Source organism: Centroberyx affinis, unplaced genomic scaffold (genome assembly GCF_046629955.1).
Source record: "Centroberyx affinis isolate AG114_WGS23_722 - 3 ecotype Tasmania unplaced genomic scaffold, CSIRO-AGI_Caff_v1 ptg000251l_1, whole genome shotgun sequence".
In the NCBI taxonomy this organism is placed as follows: domain Eukaryota; kingdom Metazoa; phylum Chordata; class Actinopteri; order Beryciformes; family Berycidae; genus Centroberyx; species Centroberyx affinis.
Window position 1 is genome coordinate 1 of NW_027278934.1, and position 17,500 is coordinate 17,500.

General features: G+C 44.0%; 1 protein-coding gene across 1 annotated transcript in view; it reads left to right on the plus strand.

Moving 5' to 3' along the window:
* Nucleotides 1-832: 832 nt before the first annotated feature.
* LOC139665942 (voltage-dependent T-type calcium channel subunit alpha-1H-like) overlaps nt 833-17,500 on the plus strand; it is a gene marked incomplete at its 5' end in the record, with an annotated part of 42,549 nt that continues 25,881 nt past the window's right edge. Inside the window, 8 exons of the mRNA XM_071545007.1 lie at nt 833-1,027; nt 9,312-9,463; nt 10,729-10,914; nt 11,028-11,145; nt 13,572-13,727; nt 13,920-14,007; nt 14,704-14,984; nt 15,636-16,010. Coding sequence (XP_071401108.1) covers nt 833-1,027; nt 9,312-9,463; nt 10,729-10,914; nt 11,028-11,145; nt 13,572-13,727; nt 13,920-14,007; nt 14,704-14,984; nt 15,636-16,010 — 1,551 coding nt within the window. The remainder of the gene's footprint in view (nt 1,028-9,311; nt 9,464-10,728; nt 10,915-11,027; nt 11,146-13,571; nt 13,728-13,919; nt 14,008-14,703; nt 14,985-15,635; nt 16,011-17,500) is intronic.

Consider the following 17,500-nt stretch of genomic DNA (forward strand, 5'->3'; position numbering starts at 1 on the left):
TACAGTACCGTGCAAAAGTCTTAGGCACCCTAGATTTTTCATATAAATTTCTTAGATGTTTATTTGTTTTCTGCATTAGTGTGCCAGTAGACTGCTGTTTATTGTACATTTTTGATATTCAGAAACTTTTCATTTCATTAGTTTTGAAAGCATCTTCGCTTTATGGATATCTTTGACATATGCCTAAGACGTTTGCACAGTACTGTATATCTATTTTTTCATGTGAAATGACAAAACATGTCAAAAAAGCCTCTTTAAATAACCAGCTGCGTTTGTTAAGAAGCAGCATGTAAAAAATTTTGTACATATCTACGAGTTAAGTTGAAAAAAAAAAGAGGGCAGAGAATGTTATGTTAAGAAAAATAAAATGCTTTTTTATTTTTTTTTTGTAGCTACTTTTGCACTTGGTGTACTTGACACAGTTCGGGATAAAAATGCATAAATCAATTGTTGTTTTAAATATTTTGGTAACACTTTACAATAAGGGTACACTAACAGTTAACTAATGTGTAATTTACTAATGGTGTTCATGTTAACTAAGGTATTCATTTATACATTATTTAATAGTTTATAAAGATGACTATTAAATAATGTATAAATGAATACCTTAGTTAACATGAACACCATTAGTAAATGATTACCAGACACATTAGTTTGCTGTTAATTAACTTAGTGAAGTTATTATTGTAAAGTGTTACCAATATTTTATAAAACTACAGTTATTTTAGAAGCAACAAAACATTCTAATATCTCAAAACTGACCAATCCAACCAAAATTGTCCAAATTTTCACCTGCGGTACCTCCACCTTAAACGCTTCATCTTCCTCTCAGGGCGTGGATCTGAGGTGCGGGCGGGGCCGGAGCCGGCGGCGGGGCGCGGCGGAGCACAGGAACCGCGTGGTCCAGGCCTGGGTGGACTTCCGGGACAAGCTCAAGCGCATCGTGGACAGCAAGTACTTCAACCGGGGGATCATGATCGCCATCCTCGTCAACACCCTCAGCATGGGCATCGAGTACCACGAGCAGGTGAGAGGGGGGAGAGAGAGGAGAGAGAGTGCTCTGTGAACTCGGGGGGCGTGTGTGTGTGTGTGTGTGTGTGTGACATCGGGTGAATGATAGACCTCTGAACGGCTGAACGGCTCCGAGCTGAGAGAGTTCGGGCCGGTCGTCCGTCTTCCGAGTAAAAAAGAGAAAAAGAGTCGGCTGTAATGGACACAGGCGTATCTTTTGTGACACCTTTGCCCTCCTCCCACACTTTCCCAACGATAAACCCCGACCATTCATCTCCTATCCATCTCCAGTCTACCAGATGGGGTTTTGGTCTGTCTTTACATAATGTTAAAGCCCATTTCCATGAAACAGAACCGATGAGCAACCACACAAAAGGTAACACTTTCTTATGACACTATTTATAAACACCTGTCGTGATTCACAAGTGGTTATGAAGCTCATTTATAATGTTTTATAAAAAAGTGTGTGGATCACTTTACTTAAATCCTCTTTGACACATGATAGGTTCTTATTGACTGTGTCACTTTCAGCATTATTCACACATTTTATTATAGCTACACTTATGTCTTATATGAACACATACTTCATAGACAGTGTTACCGAAATTCAACTTTAAACACCTCCAGTCGGTTTTAGAATAGCATCGCTTTATTCTGCAGTCTAAGCCGTATAAGAGACATAATCCCTCTGAGACAAAGCGAAAGGCATCTGCTGGTCTGTCTGTGAGAACAAAGGAGGGTGAAGTATGGGAGAAGAGAGGGAGAGGAGAAGATGGGATGGAAAAGGAAAGGATAGAGCGCGCGAGAGGAGGAGGGGGAGGGAGGGAGGGAGGGGAGGGGAGGAGCGGTGGAGCGTTTATGGGCTTACACAGATAAAGACTACAGGCTTAGGTGGAGAGCGGAGTGGAGTGCATCCAGGGTGAGATGTGGACACTAGATCACGGTTCTAGTTTAAATACACAGACACGAAAAATGTGCATTCTCTCTCTCTCACACACACACACACACACGCACACACACACACACACACACACTCTCCAGGGTTGTGTTTCCGGTGTACCTTGTGTGGCCAACATCTGGGCAGTGTCGGCCATGATAATACCGCTCACCCAACAATGTGTTTCCCTCATTCCACTGTCACACACTGGAGCGAATGGGTGTGGATGCATGGACACACACACACACACACACACACACACACACATAGAATGGGTTGTACACACACATGCACGTCCTTTCCCTATCCTTGCAGAGAAGCAAATACACAAAAACTCAAAAAGACACACTCTCTCTCTCTGTTATTTACCCTTCATTCCTTCATCCCTCTCTCCCTTTCTCTCCCTCTCTCCCTCTCCCTCCCCTCTAATTCCCTCTCCGGGGGATGTGTGTGTGTGTGTGTGTTGCTATCTTTGTGGTATAAACACAAGGAGCGACTGGGAGAGCCATGGCCTTATTGGGCCAATAACACACACATAGAGACTGAGGGCTTATGTAAGAGTTCCTCCCTCTCCCCTCCGCATCATCCCCCCCCCCCTTTATCTGACACCACGCCAGGGTTTATGAGTCTGTGAGTGTGTATATGTGTGTGGAAGGGGCGTCTGGCGAGTGTGGGGGTTAGGCGGTGGTAGTGTAGACAGTGTGTGTGTGAGATAGAGAGAGAGAGAGAGAGATTTTTGTCTTTTGTTTATTAAAAGCACACATACACACACACACAGCCACCGTTGTAAGGTGAGTTTGTGTTATGCACAATGCGTTGAAGGAGAAACAATTATTCTAATCCGCTAATGCCTTGGCAAAGACACACACACACACACACACACTTGACTGAATGTGTCCGAGACAAGGACGGGGTTTGAGTTTCTTCGTTGCCCCGTCTATGAGCCTTAGGATAGAATATCATACAGTAAATAACACCTCAGTTTGTGTGTGTGTGTGTGTGTGTGTGTGTGTGTTTTTGATGCTGCTCTACATTTTGAAGGTGTACGCGTCCTGCCCCTAATTTTCAAGGTGTGTTTGTGTGCATGCGTGCGCTCTGTCCTACATCTTAAGATATACACCGGCTGTTTTGTGAGTTTGTCTTTGTGTGTGTCATTGCCCTGCTTTATATTTAAGGCTGCTCTACCAGTCAAGGTGTGTGTGTGTGTGTGTGCAAGTCTACATTTCTGTTTTTGTTCCTCTTCTCTTCTAAAGGGCACGGTCATACACACAAAGTTTTATTTATATACACAAACACTGAGAAAGGTCTTCTTCAGGGTTTTCGAATAATCAGGAATATGTTAGTGAAGTCCAGAATCTTCTATGAATGCGTATTCGGGAGCATATTATATGGCAGGGCAATGTTACACTGCCGCCATAAAACAAAGTGCATCATGGGATGAAGCTGACAACTCAAGGGCACCTCCATGGGAGTTATTGATGGAGTGGAGAGTGTTTCTCTTCACTTCCCCCACTCACTTTTTTTTTTTCCGGCTGGATTCGAACGGGCGATCTCCCACTCACACTCTCCCTGCTTCTCTAACCTTTAAGCAAGCAGCTCCTACATTTTTCTTTCTTTCTACCTTTTCTTTCTACCCTCATGTATATTTTTGTTGTTAGCCCAGTGTTAATGTTCCACCCAGTGTGAAAGCAGGGTGACATAGCGAATAGAAAGCCTGCCCTTCAACCGGAGCAACAGGGTTCAAACCCCCCCCCATCTTGCCAATCATCCACCCCGCTAAAGTGTCTTTAAGCAAAGTACTGACTCCCTAGCAGCTCCGGGGGCTGCTGTCCTGTAGCTGAACCTGACCTCTGACCTCCCTGCGGAGGGGAGGGAGCGGGGAAGAGAGTTTCCCTACAGGCGTCAATAAAGCATCGCATTAAAAGCACCAACTAGTACAGGAACCGGAATCGTTTTGCTGAGTTAGTTTCGTCTTAGTTCAGGCATCAAAGCACTAGAACAGAGAAGACGTCCAAGAATTGATCTGTCATTATGGATTTGTGGGTCCATGCCAGCTCTTTGAGTTTTTTTACTGCTTCAGAACTGGATTAAACTTTGGATTCTCAAACTAGGGTATAGCCGTTTCTTAGCATGATGCTAAGACCCTTCAACTATGTGTTATGGGCATAATATAGTGCAGTGTTTCTCAACCTTTTTCATATTGAGGACCCCTAATTTAGTCCACATTAGGGCCACGGACCCCCATTTAATGAGATTCTGTCTCTCGGACCCAAATCTGAGACTATTTTTATTGTTAGATATGATTTTGTCCAGAATCCCATGACTGTCTGTATTGTAGGTAGAGAGATAACAGAGAAACTATGATCAAAACAGTCGTTCTTCTACATTCTCTAATTGTGTTAACTTCTTGTAAATTAAATTATGGTGAAGTTTAACAATTCATCAATTTACTGGGGACCCCCTGGAACCCCCTCAAGGACCCCTGGTGGTCCCCAGACCCCACGTTGAGAACCACTGATATAGTGCTCCCACACATCAGCCTCATTGACACTGACAGTATATGGGTGATGGGGCCACAGTGTAAAGATACAAAACACATGCTAGTGTGGTACCACATCATTTTAAATTGTAAATCAACCAAATCTTAACATCAATTTTGTGTTTTTGTTCACCCTCCAATTACATATTTGTCTGTCTCCACTGTCAACAGACTATAAATTAGTAAGTAATGATAAATTTATAATGCTGGCAGGTGTAAAGACAATCTTGTAGCATTGCAACCTCCACACTCTTCCTTTTCTCTTGTGTGAGGAAAGGGGATGTTAAAGGGAAAATGCCAATAGTCCACTGTTTACTGTAACAAAAGGTGTGTGTGTGTGTGTGTGTGTGTGGAGAGAGCTGGCTGAGAGAGTGCTTACTGGCATGGGATACACATAGCTCACAGGAGAGTTTTTCTATGTTGGCTTGGTGAACTACAGCCGCCGCTCTGTTGTGTGTCCATCTCTTCTCAAACATGGCGTCATTCCGCTCGTCACGCAGCACTCACACACACACACACACATTTCCCTTCAGTCCCCCGACAGTACTTCACCATCTCATGTTATTTTTGCCCTGGCATTTCCGCTTCGGCGTTCAAATTCCGTGACTGCCCCAATTAACTCGGTGCCCCCTCGGCCCAAAAATAGAGAAATATGCCTCAATCGACTCGACTGGATATAATATACTGTACGTACCCACTGATCAGCCCGGTTTCTATTGACAGTATGCAGATAGTGGGGTCACAGTTGTTCCCTCCTCAGCAGTAATCTTTTAAGCTACCATCAAACTACTGCAGGCAGTGATGTAAGTAATGGCCCAGCGCACCGGCTTGATATTGACACAAAGACACACAACTTTCCCCACAGTCGATAGGGTCAGTAAAGCAATGGATTAGATAGGCTCTGTTTTATGATGTCCGCTCAGTACGTCACACAGGCATAGTGTGTCTGTGTGTGTGTGTGAGAGAGAGAGAGAGAGAGGGTGGGGACATGTGTGTATGTGTATGAGGTCTAAGGTCTTTTTTGTAATCAAATTATGAAATTGCATATCTAATCAATACATCCATACAGCCATGTATTTTTCTATATAAGTTTACAGTACATTAAAGAAACTGTTGGTGTGTGTATATTCAGTATGAATATGATTTAATTCTTGCAGAGTTTCTCATATTGATTGTAGTTTTTTCCTTGAATTAATAGGTTTAATCAGTAAATCAATCCTTTCTCTACATAAATCAACAAGCATCTTCTGCCTCAGCAGAAGCAAAGAAGGCCACCTTCTTTCATTATAATCATTTTACCTTATAGGGGTTTAAGCTGTTTAATAATTCATACACATGCGACTCAGCAGACTACTTTGAGCATGGAGTTGGTGAGGGGGGTGGGATGTGTCAGTCACTGCTGGTTTTGTATGAGGTTGCGTGCTCTGTATGTGTGTATGTGTGTGTGGGGGGGGTCAGTGCTGTGTGGTATGGCGCCCTCTATCTGTGATCATGATCATGATCTTCATTTCTGCTTCAAATGCAGCATGAGCATCAGTGGCCTGGCTTCTCAAACTATGGGTTGTGACCTAAAATATGTCACCAGCCTATTGCCTGAAAAACGTTTTTTTAATTAGCCTTGGTAAATTTCTCATTCAGATCCTCAGCTGAAAACATTTAACAAGATGCTCATATACACTACATGTTCCCAGAATGTCGTTTCCCCATTGACATCTATGTGCATTTGACATTTTACAGTGTGATTTCAATTTAAGCACTCTACTCTAAACACTCTACTATAGGCTATAAACATTTTGAGAAATATTTTGTAACCTGAAATTCATTTGTCAATAGTTTTCTAAGACATACATGAAGGATATCTCATTTTGAAATGAAAATCTTCAATTAACTCCAATTAATTCCAGGTTTGTAAAAATATTTGATATGCACATAGGCAATATCTGTCATTTCTAACAACAGCAAACAACAAAGGCAACATCTGAGGTTTCTGCAGGACACCGATAGAGCAGAATAGCCCAGGATGAAGGTTATCCTGCATCTAGCAGCCGGACGCCCGAGATTTTATTTATTAACCTTCTCAGAGTGCTTATTAGCTCAGAGTACAGTCCGCCTGCTTTTTCACACCATAGGCCAGGACACAAAATGGGCCATGGGCCTACTGCTTGTTGATCCCCACATGAAAAGAATAGCAATTAGTTTTAATGAGCCTGGCCGCTGTGACAAGAGAATAAAACTCTGGATCACAGGCTAAAGGGGCTTAACAGACTATACTGCACACTGCAGAGTACGAGAATTTATGGCTCAGAATGATTCAGTACTTTGGATGTCATAATAATCTATTATGTGTGAGTATTATGTGTGGGCCTGTTGCTTTACATTTAAATCTTAGGCATGTAGCCGATACTCCCATCCAGAATGACTTAGAGTACAGCAGTATAATAAGCTTAAATTCCTGGGTCGCTAACATGACAAGGAAAAATAGTAAGGAGTGCAAGTGTGAGAGAAATAGTCCCAATTCCTCACCAGACAATCATCATGGAAGACAGAAATGTTCGGAAAAGAGATAAAATCAGCTAAGGAGAGTGAGAGCAATTAGTGTGAGTAGGGGAGAGGGTGATTTGAGGTACTTCTAGAAGAGATGAGATTTCAGCCTGTGATGGAAGACGGGGTCTGATGGTCTGATTGGAGTGAGAACGTCATCCGCCAATGGGAAATCGTAAGGGAGACGAGCTGAGACTGGGTGGAGTGATGACCAGGTCGGAAGAGATGACCAGGAAGAGCTAAGCGGCAGGTAGTGCCAGAACGCATTGGAACTCGGGTGGCACCAAATAAGACACCTGGAAAAGCAAGTCTCGGCCATCTTCCAAGCAAATTGCAGTGCCGTTTGTTAGGAGTGAGAATATAATCCCAACCGACTACAGGTAAAGACCCCAAAACGCAAAGTCATACGGGTATAACGAGACGGTTTACTCATGTTTGGAAAGCCTAGCGTAACAAAATGAACCGAGGGTCAGAAGTCAAGCCGGAATCTCGACTGATGCTCACATTCAGCTGTTTCTTCATGTGTTCTTACCTGGTATGAACACCAAAAAAGGGTAAATTACAGCAAAGAGCGCAGACAAGTCCATCATCCTGGGCTATAGTTAGAGGAACTGGAATCAGATTTGTTTTGACTCCCCCCCCCCCTGCTGCCAAACTCTCTAACCTCCTGGGATGACATGTTACCAAAACTCCTGTCCAATAATCAAGATACTTGTGCGTCCATGTGACTTTCGTTTACAAGCCCTGGTTTGCTTGTAATTGGGCAGCGTGAACCTAAATGAACCAAATACAAAAATGCAACAAAGTAAGCTATTCCATTATGGTTTAGACCAAAGAAATAGAACTGTAGATGTGATCGTACCCCAAGAGGGGAATGACCTGGGGGGAGGCTGAAGGTTCTGAACGTTCTGGAAGAGTTCTAACGGCTAAAGAGGAGGGACTTGCATGACAAAAGTTAACAAGAGTTATATAATGAGCCTTTCCCATTTGCTTTTCGGGGTGAACAAGTTGAGGAAGCTAGCCTACTGATTTAGAGTATCTATTCCCAGAATTTGTCTTCCTTTGCAGATTACAGTAAATCAGATGGCTTAGGCCTTAGGGGATCTAGACATTAATCCTCACTCAATCAATCAGCACTCCTACACTGATTCACATTCAATCCTGTTATGTTTCTGTTGGAGGAAGTCACTCCTCTTGCTATAAGTAATGAAAATCAACAATACAGCACATTATTTTTTTGGGGGGTGTACCTTGTCAAGTGACACAAAGTTACTTTCAGATTCTTTCTCTTCCAGTGCCATATAGCACTACAGACAGTTTAAAAGTTTGAGCTGAATTTATGCCACAACTCAACTAACTTTGGTTGTAAAGGCGAAATCAAAGGCAGATAATAGCTTAAATGTCACTCAGGCTCAAGCATTTCCTTGTGGAATTACACACATAATGGGGTGGCAGCAGGGTGCATTAGTGGTTAGAAAGACTGTCCTGTATCTGGAAGGTCACGGGTTTGATCCCTGTAGAAGCATCCTTGATTAAGACATTTAACCTCTATCTGCTGACTCATTGTAACTGTCACTTTGGAGAAGTCAGCTGAGTGTCAATAAAATGCCTAATATGTAAATGATATTGAATTAATTGAGGCGAAAGAGAGTGCCCTACATTCCTAAATGTGCACCCTACATGACTAAATTGATGGATGACAATCATGCTGTTTTTGAAAGAGTGTTTGAGGACTAATATAATGCCTTGTTCTCTCTCTGGAAAGCAGAATTAATCCATTACTTTTTTTAAAGTAAGACCTCCGACGCTGTTCCAGGCTAATCATTTCCATAAAGAAAAGTTCAGAATGTGGCTTCATACTGTGTTTAATAGGCCCCCAAACTGCTACATGTTCCATTAGTACATGCTTTATGAGAGGGCCTTAGTGCGATCCTCGCTGGGTCAGTGACTCGACTACAAGCTAAGTGGAGTAGATCAGCGGTGATGGATGGGCACTGTTGGTCCCATCTGATTGATTGGGCCTGACTGCAGCTCTGAACTTGATTGATAATGTCTCAGTCCAGCGCACAAAGAGCAAAGGGGTTTTACAGCCCTGGGATAATGGAGTAGATACTAATCTAGTAACAGATTCTTTCTCTCTCTTCTTCTTTCTTTCTTGCATGCTTTCTTGGTTTCTTTCAAACTCTATCCCCACCCTCTCTCTCTCTCTCTCTCTCTCTCTCTCTCTCTCTCCCTCTCTCTCTCTCTCTCTCTCTCTCCCTCTCCCTCTCCCTCACCCTCCAGCCCGAGGAGCTGACGGACGTGTTGGAGATCAGCAACATCGTCTTCACCAGCATGTTTGTCCTAGAGATGGTCTTCAAGCTGCTGGCCTTCGGCCTGTTCGGCTACATCCGGAACCCCTACAACATCTTCGACAGCATCATCGTCATCATCAGGTGATGATCACCCGCTGACCTTTGACCTCCTCGCCGTGGTGGTTTGTCCTCCCAGGGAAATATAAGCCACTTTTAAAATGATTGCAGCTCTGACATGAGGATCACGACATGCCTGTTCTTCATTATACCCTTAATTCACTATTTGACTGTGGAAATGAAGAAAAATGACCGCTTAACATCTAGAGCAAAATAAAAATGGCTGCATTGAACATAGATTCAGTAGCTAGACATCCACTAGGCTCAGATTTAGAGCCACTCCTCATTCCTTTCTCTGCTCCAGCCTGTCAGTCATTCGGTTTTGAGCATCAGGTTCACTGCTGCAGCACCCGTCGTTACTCTAGCCGAGATTGACACGCTCATGATGGATCATGCAGGACCGGCTTGGCTTGCTGCCTCAGCAGAATGTGGAGCCCGGTCGGAGTCTAGGTTTGGCTGTCTGGCTGTCATTTCGTTTGATGGAGCTCACATCGCACGAGGTGACAAGAGAGTTGCTGAGATTGACACTTGGTGTTGTGTTGCTTGTGTTGCTGAAGGGGTCAATGAATGCACGATCGCTCCTGAGCCACTACTATCTGAAATGTGTGTAATATACTGTGATGTAGTAGATAATTTTTATATCGTACAATATGAGTTAATATGAGATTCGTTAATACATGAAATTAGTTAATATGAGATTAGTCAGCACACTACAGAGTGTTTGCATTTTTCTATCAGTGGTATAATGCATCCTACCTTACTTTATATCTCTAGAATGAGCAATAACAGGAATCAAAATAATAATTGGTAGGAGTCAAGTGGTAGAGATACATTGGCATTTGACAAAATGTGTGTTGGTGAGTTGGACACATTATATACAATACACAATATACTGTATACTGGGGTTCAAAAGCTGATATGGATGTCAATATAGATGGGATTTCATACCTGAAGATTCCCAACAATTACAACTATTTAACATTTACCCCCAAATTATATTCCTGGCAGGGTGAAAACGGCCCTGAAAAAGCATTCAGACCATGGTGCACATGTCACTGTGTGTTTATGCATATCCAGTTATACAGTAAATAGATAATCAAACAGACTGCATCATATCATCATCATTCCGGAGGTGGATGACGTTGAAAGGCTGATATCCGTCCAATATATCAGCCTAACCTCAACATGGTTACAACTGTCACAGACTAAATTTACCAAATGACACGCCAAACAAATCCAAGTCCAAAAGTGTTATTAAGACAAATTCTATGTTTTTTTTTTGTGCTCAGTGTGTGGGAGATAATCGGCCAGGCGGACGGAGGGCTGTCGGTCCTGCGTACGTTTCGTCTGCTGCGGGTTCTGAAGCTGGTTCGCTTCCTGCCCGCCCTGAGGAGACAGCTGGTGGTGCTGATGAAGACCATGGACAACGTGGCCACCTTCTGCATGCTGCTGATGCTCTTCATCTTCACTTTTAGGTACACGCACACATACACGCCACCAAAGTCATACGGACACACACTGCATGCACACATAATCACCCACATGTATTTAAATCATAATGGGTGTATTTTCTAATTTCTCTCTGCAGTATCCTGGGTATGCACCTGTTTGGGTGTAAATTCAGCCTCCAGACAGAGAACGGAGACACCATCCCTGACCGCAAGAACTTTGACTCCCTACTGTGGGCCATCGTCACTGTATTCCAGGTTAGTTTTTGACTCCCTACTGTGGGAATCGTCACTGTATATCAGGTTAGTTTTTGATTCCCTACTCTGGGCCATCGTCACTCTATTCCAGGTTAGTTTATGACTCCCTACTCTGGGCCATTGTCACTCTATTCCAGGTTAGTTTTTGACTCCCTAATGTGGGAATCGTCACTGTATTCCAGGTTAGTTTTTGACTCCCTAAAGTGGGAATCGTCATTGTATTCCAGGTTGGTTTTTGACTCCCTACTGTGGGAATCGTCGTTGTATTCCAGATTAGTTTTTGACTCCCTACTGTGGGAATCGTCACTGTATTCCAGGTTAGTTTTTGACTCCCTACTATGGGCCATCGTCACTCTATTCCAGGTTAGTTTATGACTCTCTACTGTGGGAATCGTCATTGTATTCCAGGTTAGTTTTTGACTCCCTAAAGTGGGAATCGTCATTGTATTCCAGGTTGGTTTTTGACTCCCTAATGTGGGAATCGTCACTGTATTCCAGGTTAGTTTTTGACTCCCTACTCTGAGCCATTGTCACTGTCTTCCAGGTTAGTTTTTGACTCCCTACTGTGGGAATCGTCATTGTAGTCCAGGTTAGTTTTTGACTCCCTAATGTGGGAATTATCATTGTAGTCCAGGTTAGTTTTTGACTCCCTAATGTGGGAATCGTCATTGTAGTCCAGGTTAGTTTTTGACTCCCTACTGTGGGAATCTTCATTGTATTCCAGGTTAGTTTTTGGCTCCCTACTGTGGGAATCGTCACTGTATTCCAGGTTAGTTTTTGACTCCCTGCTCTGGGCCATCGTCACTGTATTCCAAATTAGTTCTTGACTCCCTAATCTGGGCCATTGCTCAGCATTTTGCAGTAGACAAATGACACTGTGTCTCTGTGTTTGCTGGCTACAGCTACAGCTTGACCCTGGTTTTCAAAATTTGTATCTGGTCGGACATAAATCCCCCAAAAATGTCAGCTAAACCCAAACCAAACCCACAGAGTTTTAGGAGTCAAAATCCTCCAAAAGGTCAGCATTGTGTAGACAGCAAGCCTTCAGCCACAGCCAAATATTCACCAGCATTTGGCTCGTGCTCACTGCTAATTTCCCACTCTAAGTGATGTTTAAAAACTGGACTGTATTTAATAATGCAGCATGGAGAATCACTCTGTTTTTGCCCACTCACAAAAACCTGTGACCATAAGGCAATTTACAGAGCTATATATATAGTGTACTGTATACTGTATATATTATGTGTGTGTTTGTGTCATGGTGAAAAAACAGACCCATTTGCTGTCCTTCCCTCTGTTTGCGTGTAACAATCGTTCACTCATTCTGTGTGTTTGTGTGTGTGTGTGTGTGCATTTGTATGCGTGCGCAAAACTAAACTGATAAGTTCTGCTTATTAGTCAAATGCTGTGAAACGAGAATTTCTGCTTATCCACACCCACTCTCTCTCTACTTCCCTCTCTCTCTCTCGCTCTCCCCCCCTCTATTTCTATCTCTTGCTCTCTCTCTGTGGAGATATTGTTCAATCGCTCCAGATAGATTGTCCTCTTTTCTATAGTGGATGCGTCAGCAGAAAGGTAGAACACAGAATGCAGTGGACTGTCTCACTTTGGTGTGTTTGTGTGTGTGTGTGTATGTGTGTGTGTGTGTGTGTGTGTGTGAGAGAGAGAGAGAGAGAGAGATGCTGAAGAAGCATTTTACCCACTACCGAGCAGAAGTGACTGCCATCTGAGGGAGTTATACTCACTATATACTTACCATAGACATCTGGAGAGTAGCCATACACACACACACGTGGTGTGACACACACACACACACACACACACACATGCACACAAAAACACAGTGGATTGCCTCCCTGCCACAGGGTTTAATGAGTGGGCAGAGACGGAGTGGGCTTTCATGCTGCATCATGAACAACAGCCCAGTTTTAAATGCTTTCATCACTCACATTGATTTAAACACACTGGCACACGCACACACACACACACACACACACCCACAAACACACACAAACACACACACACATTTTCTGCATCAGCCTATGGTAAGCCCCATGTGTATCAAGTTGAAGTATTGCTGCGCGATGGCAATAAAAGTAGCTCAATACTGGGTTTTATAAAGCGTATGGACCCCATGAGAGCAGTAATGACTGAAACTCTGCCCCTGCCCGTCTTCTCTCTCTCTCCTCTTTGTCCTCTTTCCATTCTTCCCCTTTCTTCCACCTCTCAACCTTTTACATCCTTTACACCCATCTGCCCGGTCTCTTATCATTCTCCCATTCCATCTCTTTTTGATTTCACGCCCATGGCTCCCATTTCACTCTCTTTCTCACTTTGGCCCTCCATCCCTCCCTCTCCACCCATTCCCTATTCACGTCTATGGTCTTACATTAAATCTAATTGTCTTTTTATCTCTCTCTCTCCAGATTCTGACCCAGGAGGACTGGAACGTCGTGTTGTACAACGGCATGGCCTCCACCTCCCCGCTGGCTGCTCTCTACTTTGTCGCTCTCATGACCTTTGGCAACTACGTCCTCTTCAACTTGCTAGTGGCCATCCTGGTTGAGGGCTTCCAGGCTGAGGTGAGGACGGCCATCTTGGGTTTTTTTTGGGCAGAGGATATGTAACCAAAACGCACATAGAAAGATCAAGAATTTATGAAAAAAAAACAACTTCAATGAAATGGATTGAAATGTAATGTAAACCTTTCCAGGATGGTAAACTGAGGAAATTAAATTTAAAAATAACAGCATTTTTGCTCATTTGCATGTTAGGGCGATGCCAACCGGTCGGAGTCGGACGATGAGAAGAAGTCAGACAACTTTGAGGAGGACGAGAAGGTGGAGCAGCTCAGAGACACAGGTAGGTCAAACCAGTGGGTCTCAACGTGGGGTCTGGGGACCACCAGGGGTCCTTGAGGGGGTTCCAGGGGGTCCCCAGTAAGTTGATGAATTGTTAAATTCACCATTATTTCATTTACAAGAACTTATTCACTGTTATCTCTGTACCTACAATACAGATGGTCATGGAATTCTGGACAAAACCATATTGGACAATAAAAATATTCTCAGATTTGGGTCAGAGAGAAAATATCTCATAAATGGGGGTCCGTGGCCCTAATGTGGACTAAATTAGGGGTCCTTGATATGAACAAGGTTGAGAATTACTGGGTTAAACAACAGCAGAGTACTCCTGGTCTTTCTTCTGCCTCCTCTTGGTCTGGTTTTGAACAAAAAGAGGTCCGGGACTGTCCAGGACTTTTGGACAAAAAGGAGGTCCAGGACTGTCGAACTCTCATTACAAAGTGGCTGCCAAAATAAGTGGATAAAGGGTTGTGTGATCAACGGCTGGAAGAGAAGAAGAAGTAGGGGATGAGAGGAGAGAGGAGGAGATTTGGGAGAGAATGAGAAAAATAAGGGAGAGAATAGGAGAGAAAAATGACGTGATGAACAGAGATTTACAACAAGAAATGACAATGACGGTGATGATGATGCCAAAAACATATGAAAATGATAGTGAAGATTTTGATGATGATGATGATCCCTCCTCCTCCTCCAGAGCTAAAGATGTACTCCCTGATGATGACAGCCAACGGCCACGTGGACCGGGGCTCTCTGGCTCCTCCCATAATCATGCGGACAGCCGCCACACCCATGCCCACCCCGAAGAGCTCGCTGGGCCCCGAGTCCATCCTGGGGGAGGAGCTCATCTACGGAGAGGCGGGGCCCCGGTACGGCGAGGTGGGGTTGGGGTATTCCGAGGCGGGGATGGGTCACGGGGAGTCCCGTCGGGGAAGCTCCGCCTCCATGGACCCCTCGGCCTATGACCAGCGCTCCCTGGTGAGTGACGGCTGTCCCTTCGTGAAGGAGATGGATCTGTCCATTCACAAACCAGTGTTTAGTCATTTGGAAATTCAGGTGCCATATGTATTTATATATTTGACGGGAATTCAGAATCAGAATCAGAAATACTTTATTGATCCCTGAGGGGAAATTGGGTTACATTGCAGTTACATCACATTGTAGAAGAGAATATATATATAAGCACAGAGAAATTATAAGAAATTATAAGAAAAATAGAAATAAGAAAGTAAGAAATATGTAAAATATGTGCATTATACTACAATATATAACAATGATAATAATAATAATAATATAGAAATAAGATAAATAAGAATTATGTACAATATGTGCATCATACTCCAATATATACACCAGTGTAAATAATTAAATAATTATTGCACAGTTGAATTATTGCACAAAAAATCATAATAAATTATGAGGTTATAAACTGCTGACAGGGGTGAAATAAGTCCAAGAGCCAGAATTGAATTCTAAAATGATGGATATCCCAATATTATGTAAGGTATTGTAGGCAACTTCAGAAAAAGAAGAAAAATCTACCCTCTGGTTTTTCTTTAAAGGTTGATAGAGGAGATATAGGAGTCACACACACACACACACTCTCACTGGTATTTCCTGTCTGTCCAGTGCCATTCGAGTCCCGGCCGGCGCTCCCCTCTCCCCCCGCGCGGGTCGGGCAGCTCGTGGGGCAGCCGGCGCTCCAGCTGGAACAGCCTGGGCCGGGCGCCGAGCCTCAAGCGGCGGGACACCAGCGGGGAGCGGGAGAGCCTGCTGTCCGGGGAGGGGGGAGAGGAGGAGGACGACGGCGGGGAGGACGAGGGGGAGGCGGGGGTCGGTGGCAAGCCGCGGCCGGGGTCCCTGGAGCTGCTGCAGGCGTCCACCCTCTGCCCGTCCATAATAGCGGAGTACGGCGACTGCAACGGGAGGACCCTGACCTACGACCCCACCGTGAACACGGACCCCAAGGAAGACTCCTCGCCGGAGGACGACCTGGAGGACGATGTAAGTGTCTTTGAGCAGTTTCTAAGAGGTCCCAAGTACAGTGTAGTCACCAGTTAGCCCAGTGAGATATGCTGTTTAGAGAGTGATTCTAGGCTGAGGACACACTACAGGATTATCGGACCAATTCGCGTCAAATTTGCCCATCTTGACAATCAAAGGGAAAATTCCAACCCGAGGCTTCGTCAAATGGTCAGCAAGGATTATCTGTTAGTGTGAGGAGTTTTACAGATTCAATCTTCCCATCCCATTCCACCCCAATCAACTCACAGACCAATCACATATGAGTAAGCATGTTTGATATGTATGACTTGGCATCTTCAGGGTTCTGAGCAAGTCCAGATTCATCCCGAGAGTGCAGACCGACAATAGCCAATGAGAGTAGAGTTTATAGGTGGGGTGGGGTGAGTCTGGCTTTCTGAATATTTAAATCTTCTAGTGTGTCATCAACCTTATGTTCTACCCTTTTGCTGCTATAATTTCGCTTATAGATAGCAAAATACAATTCTGCACCAAAGCTAAAAGTGGTAAGCATTGTTTCAGATGCATGTCTTTGGCCAAGACCTTTGGCCTTTGGAGTGCTTGGTAATGAAGTTAAAAACGTTTGAGAACCTTGAACAGAGTGAGAGAGAGAAATATTGTAGATAAAACGACAAAGATAGAGAAAGAAAAGCAGAAAGTAAGAGAAAAAGACTGTCTAAAGACTAAAGTAATGTCTTTAGCAGGGGTGTCCCCAACTAAGATCTGTCCTGATCCGCCAAGATTTGTCAAGCAAACCCCATAGCCGCCCAATGGTTGACCGAGTGGATTGTTTCTTTTAATCTAGGCATTTTCATTCTTAAAGTGAAGTGTCTGAACTCCAAATGTCTTTAAGGATTAATTGCAGTCACATCTTTCAAACCAAAAGGTGTTCAAAAGCTGAGTGAGTCGCTCCGTTAAACGTTCCAAAGCTACATTTCCCACCACGAAGCCTCGGTGGAGACTTGCACTAGGAACTCGTTGTACTCCTTCAAATGGTGTTTTCTTTCAAGTGCCCGATTAAATTAGCAGTATTGTAATTGGCTCTGCTGCTGTCACCCCTCCCAACGCAGCACAATTAACTGTCTGACTGCTTTCTCTCTCCGGTTTAAAGTCATTCCCGACTGTGCCGACACAACTGCTCCCAGCTGCTTTCCAACATGGCGAATCCTTTCTACATCAATTTGCGTTTACTCCGATGGTTCCCGCTACGATCGGTGTCTCCGGGGTCTTCCGATCGATACGTTGAATCGTCGGTTTTTTCGGGGGGGGGACCACCCCTAGCCTTCAGCGAACCTCCTCTTCATCAATTTAGAGTGGCGATGGCATGTTCCATCAGCCTTTCATTTGCACGGTGACTTGTTTTCCAATTATGTGCACGGGCCTCTGAAATGAGCAGGAAATTGAGGGAGGTGGGGGAGCGTGTGCCCGTCTTTGTCCCGGGGTCCCAGTGACAGGTTTGCTGAGTAGCTTGA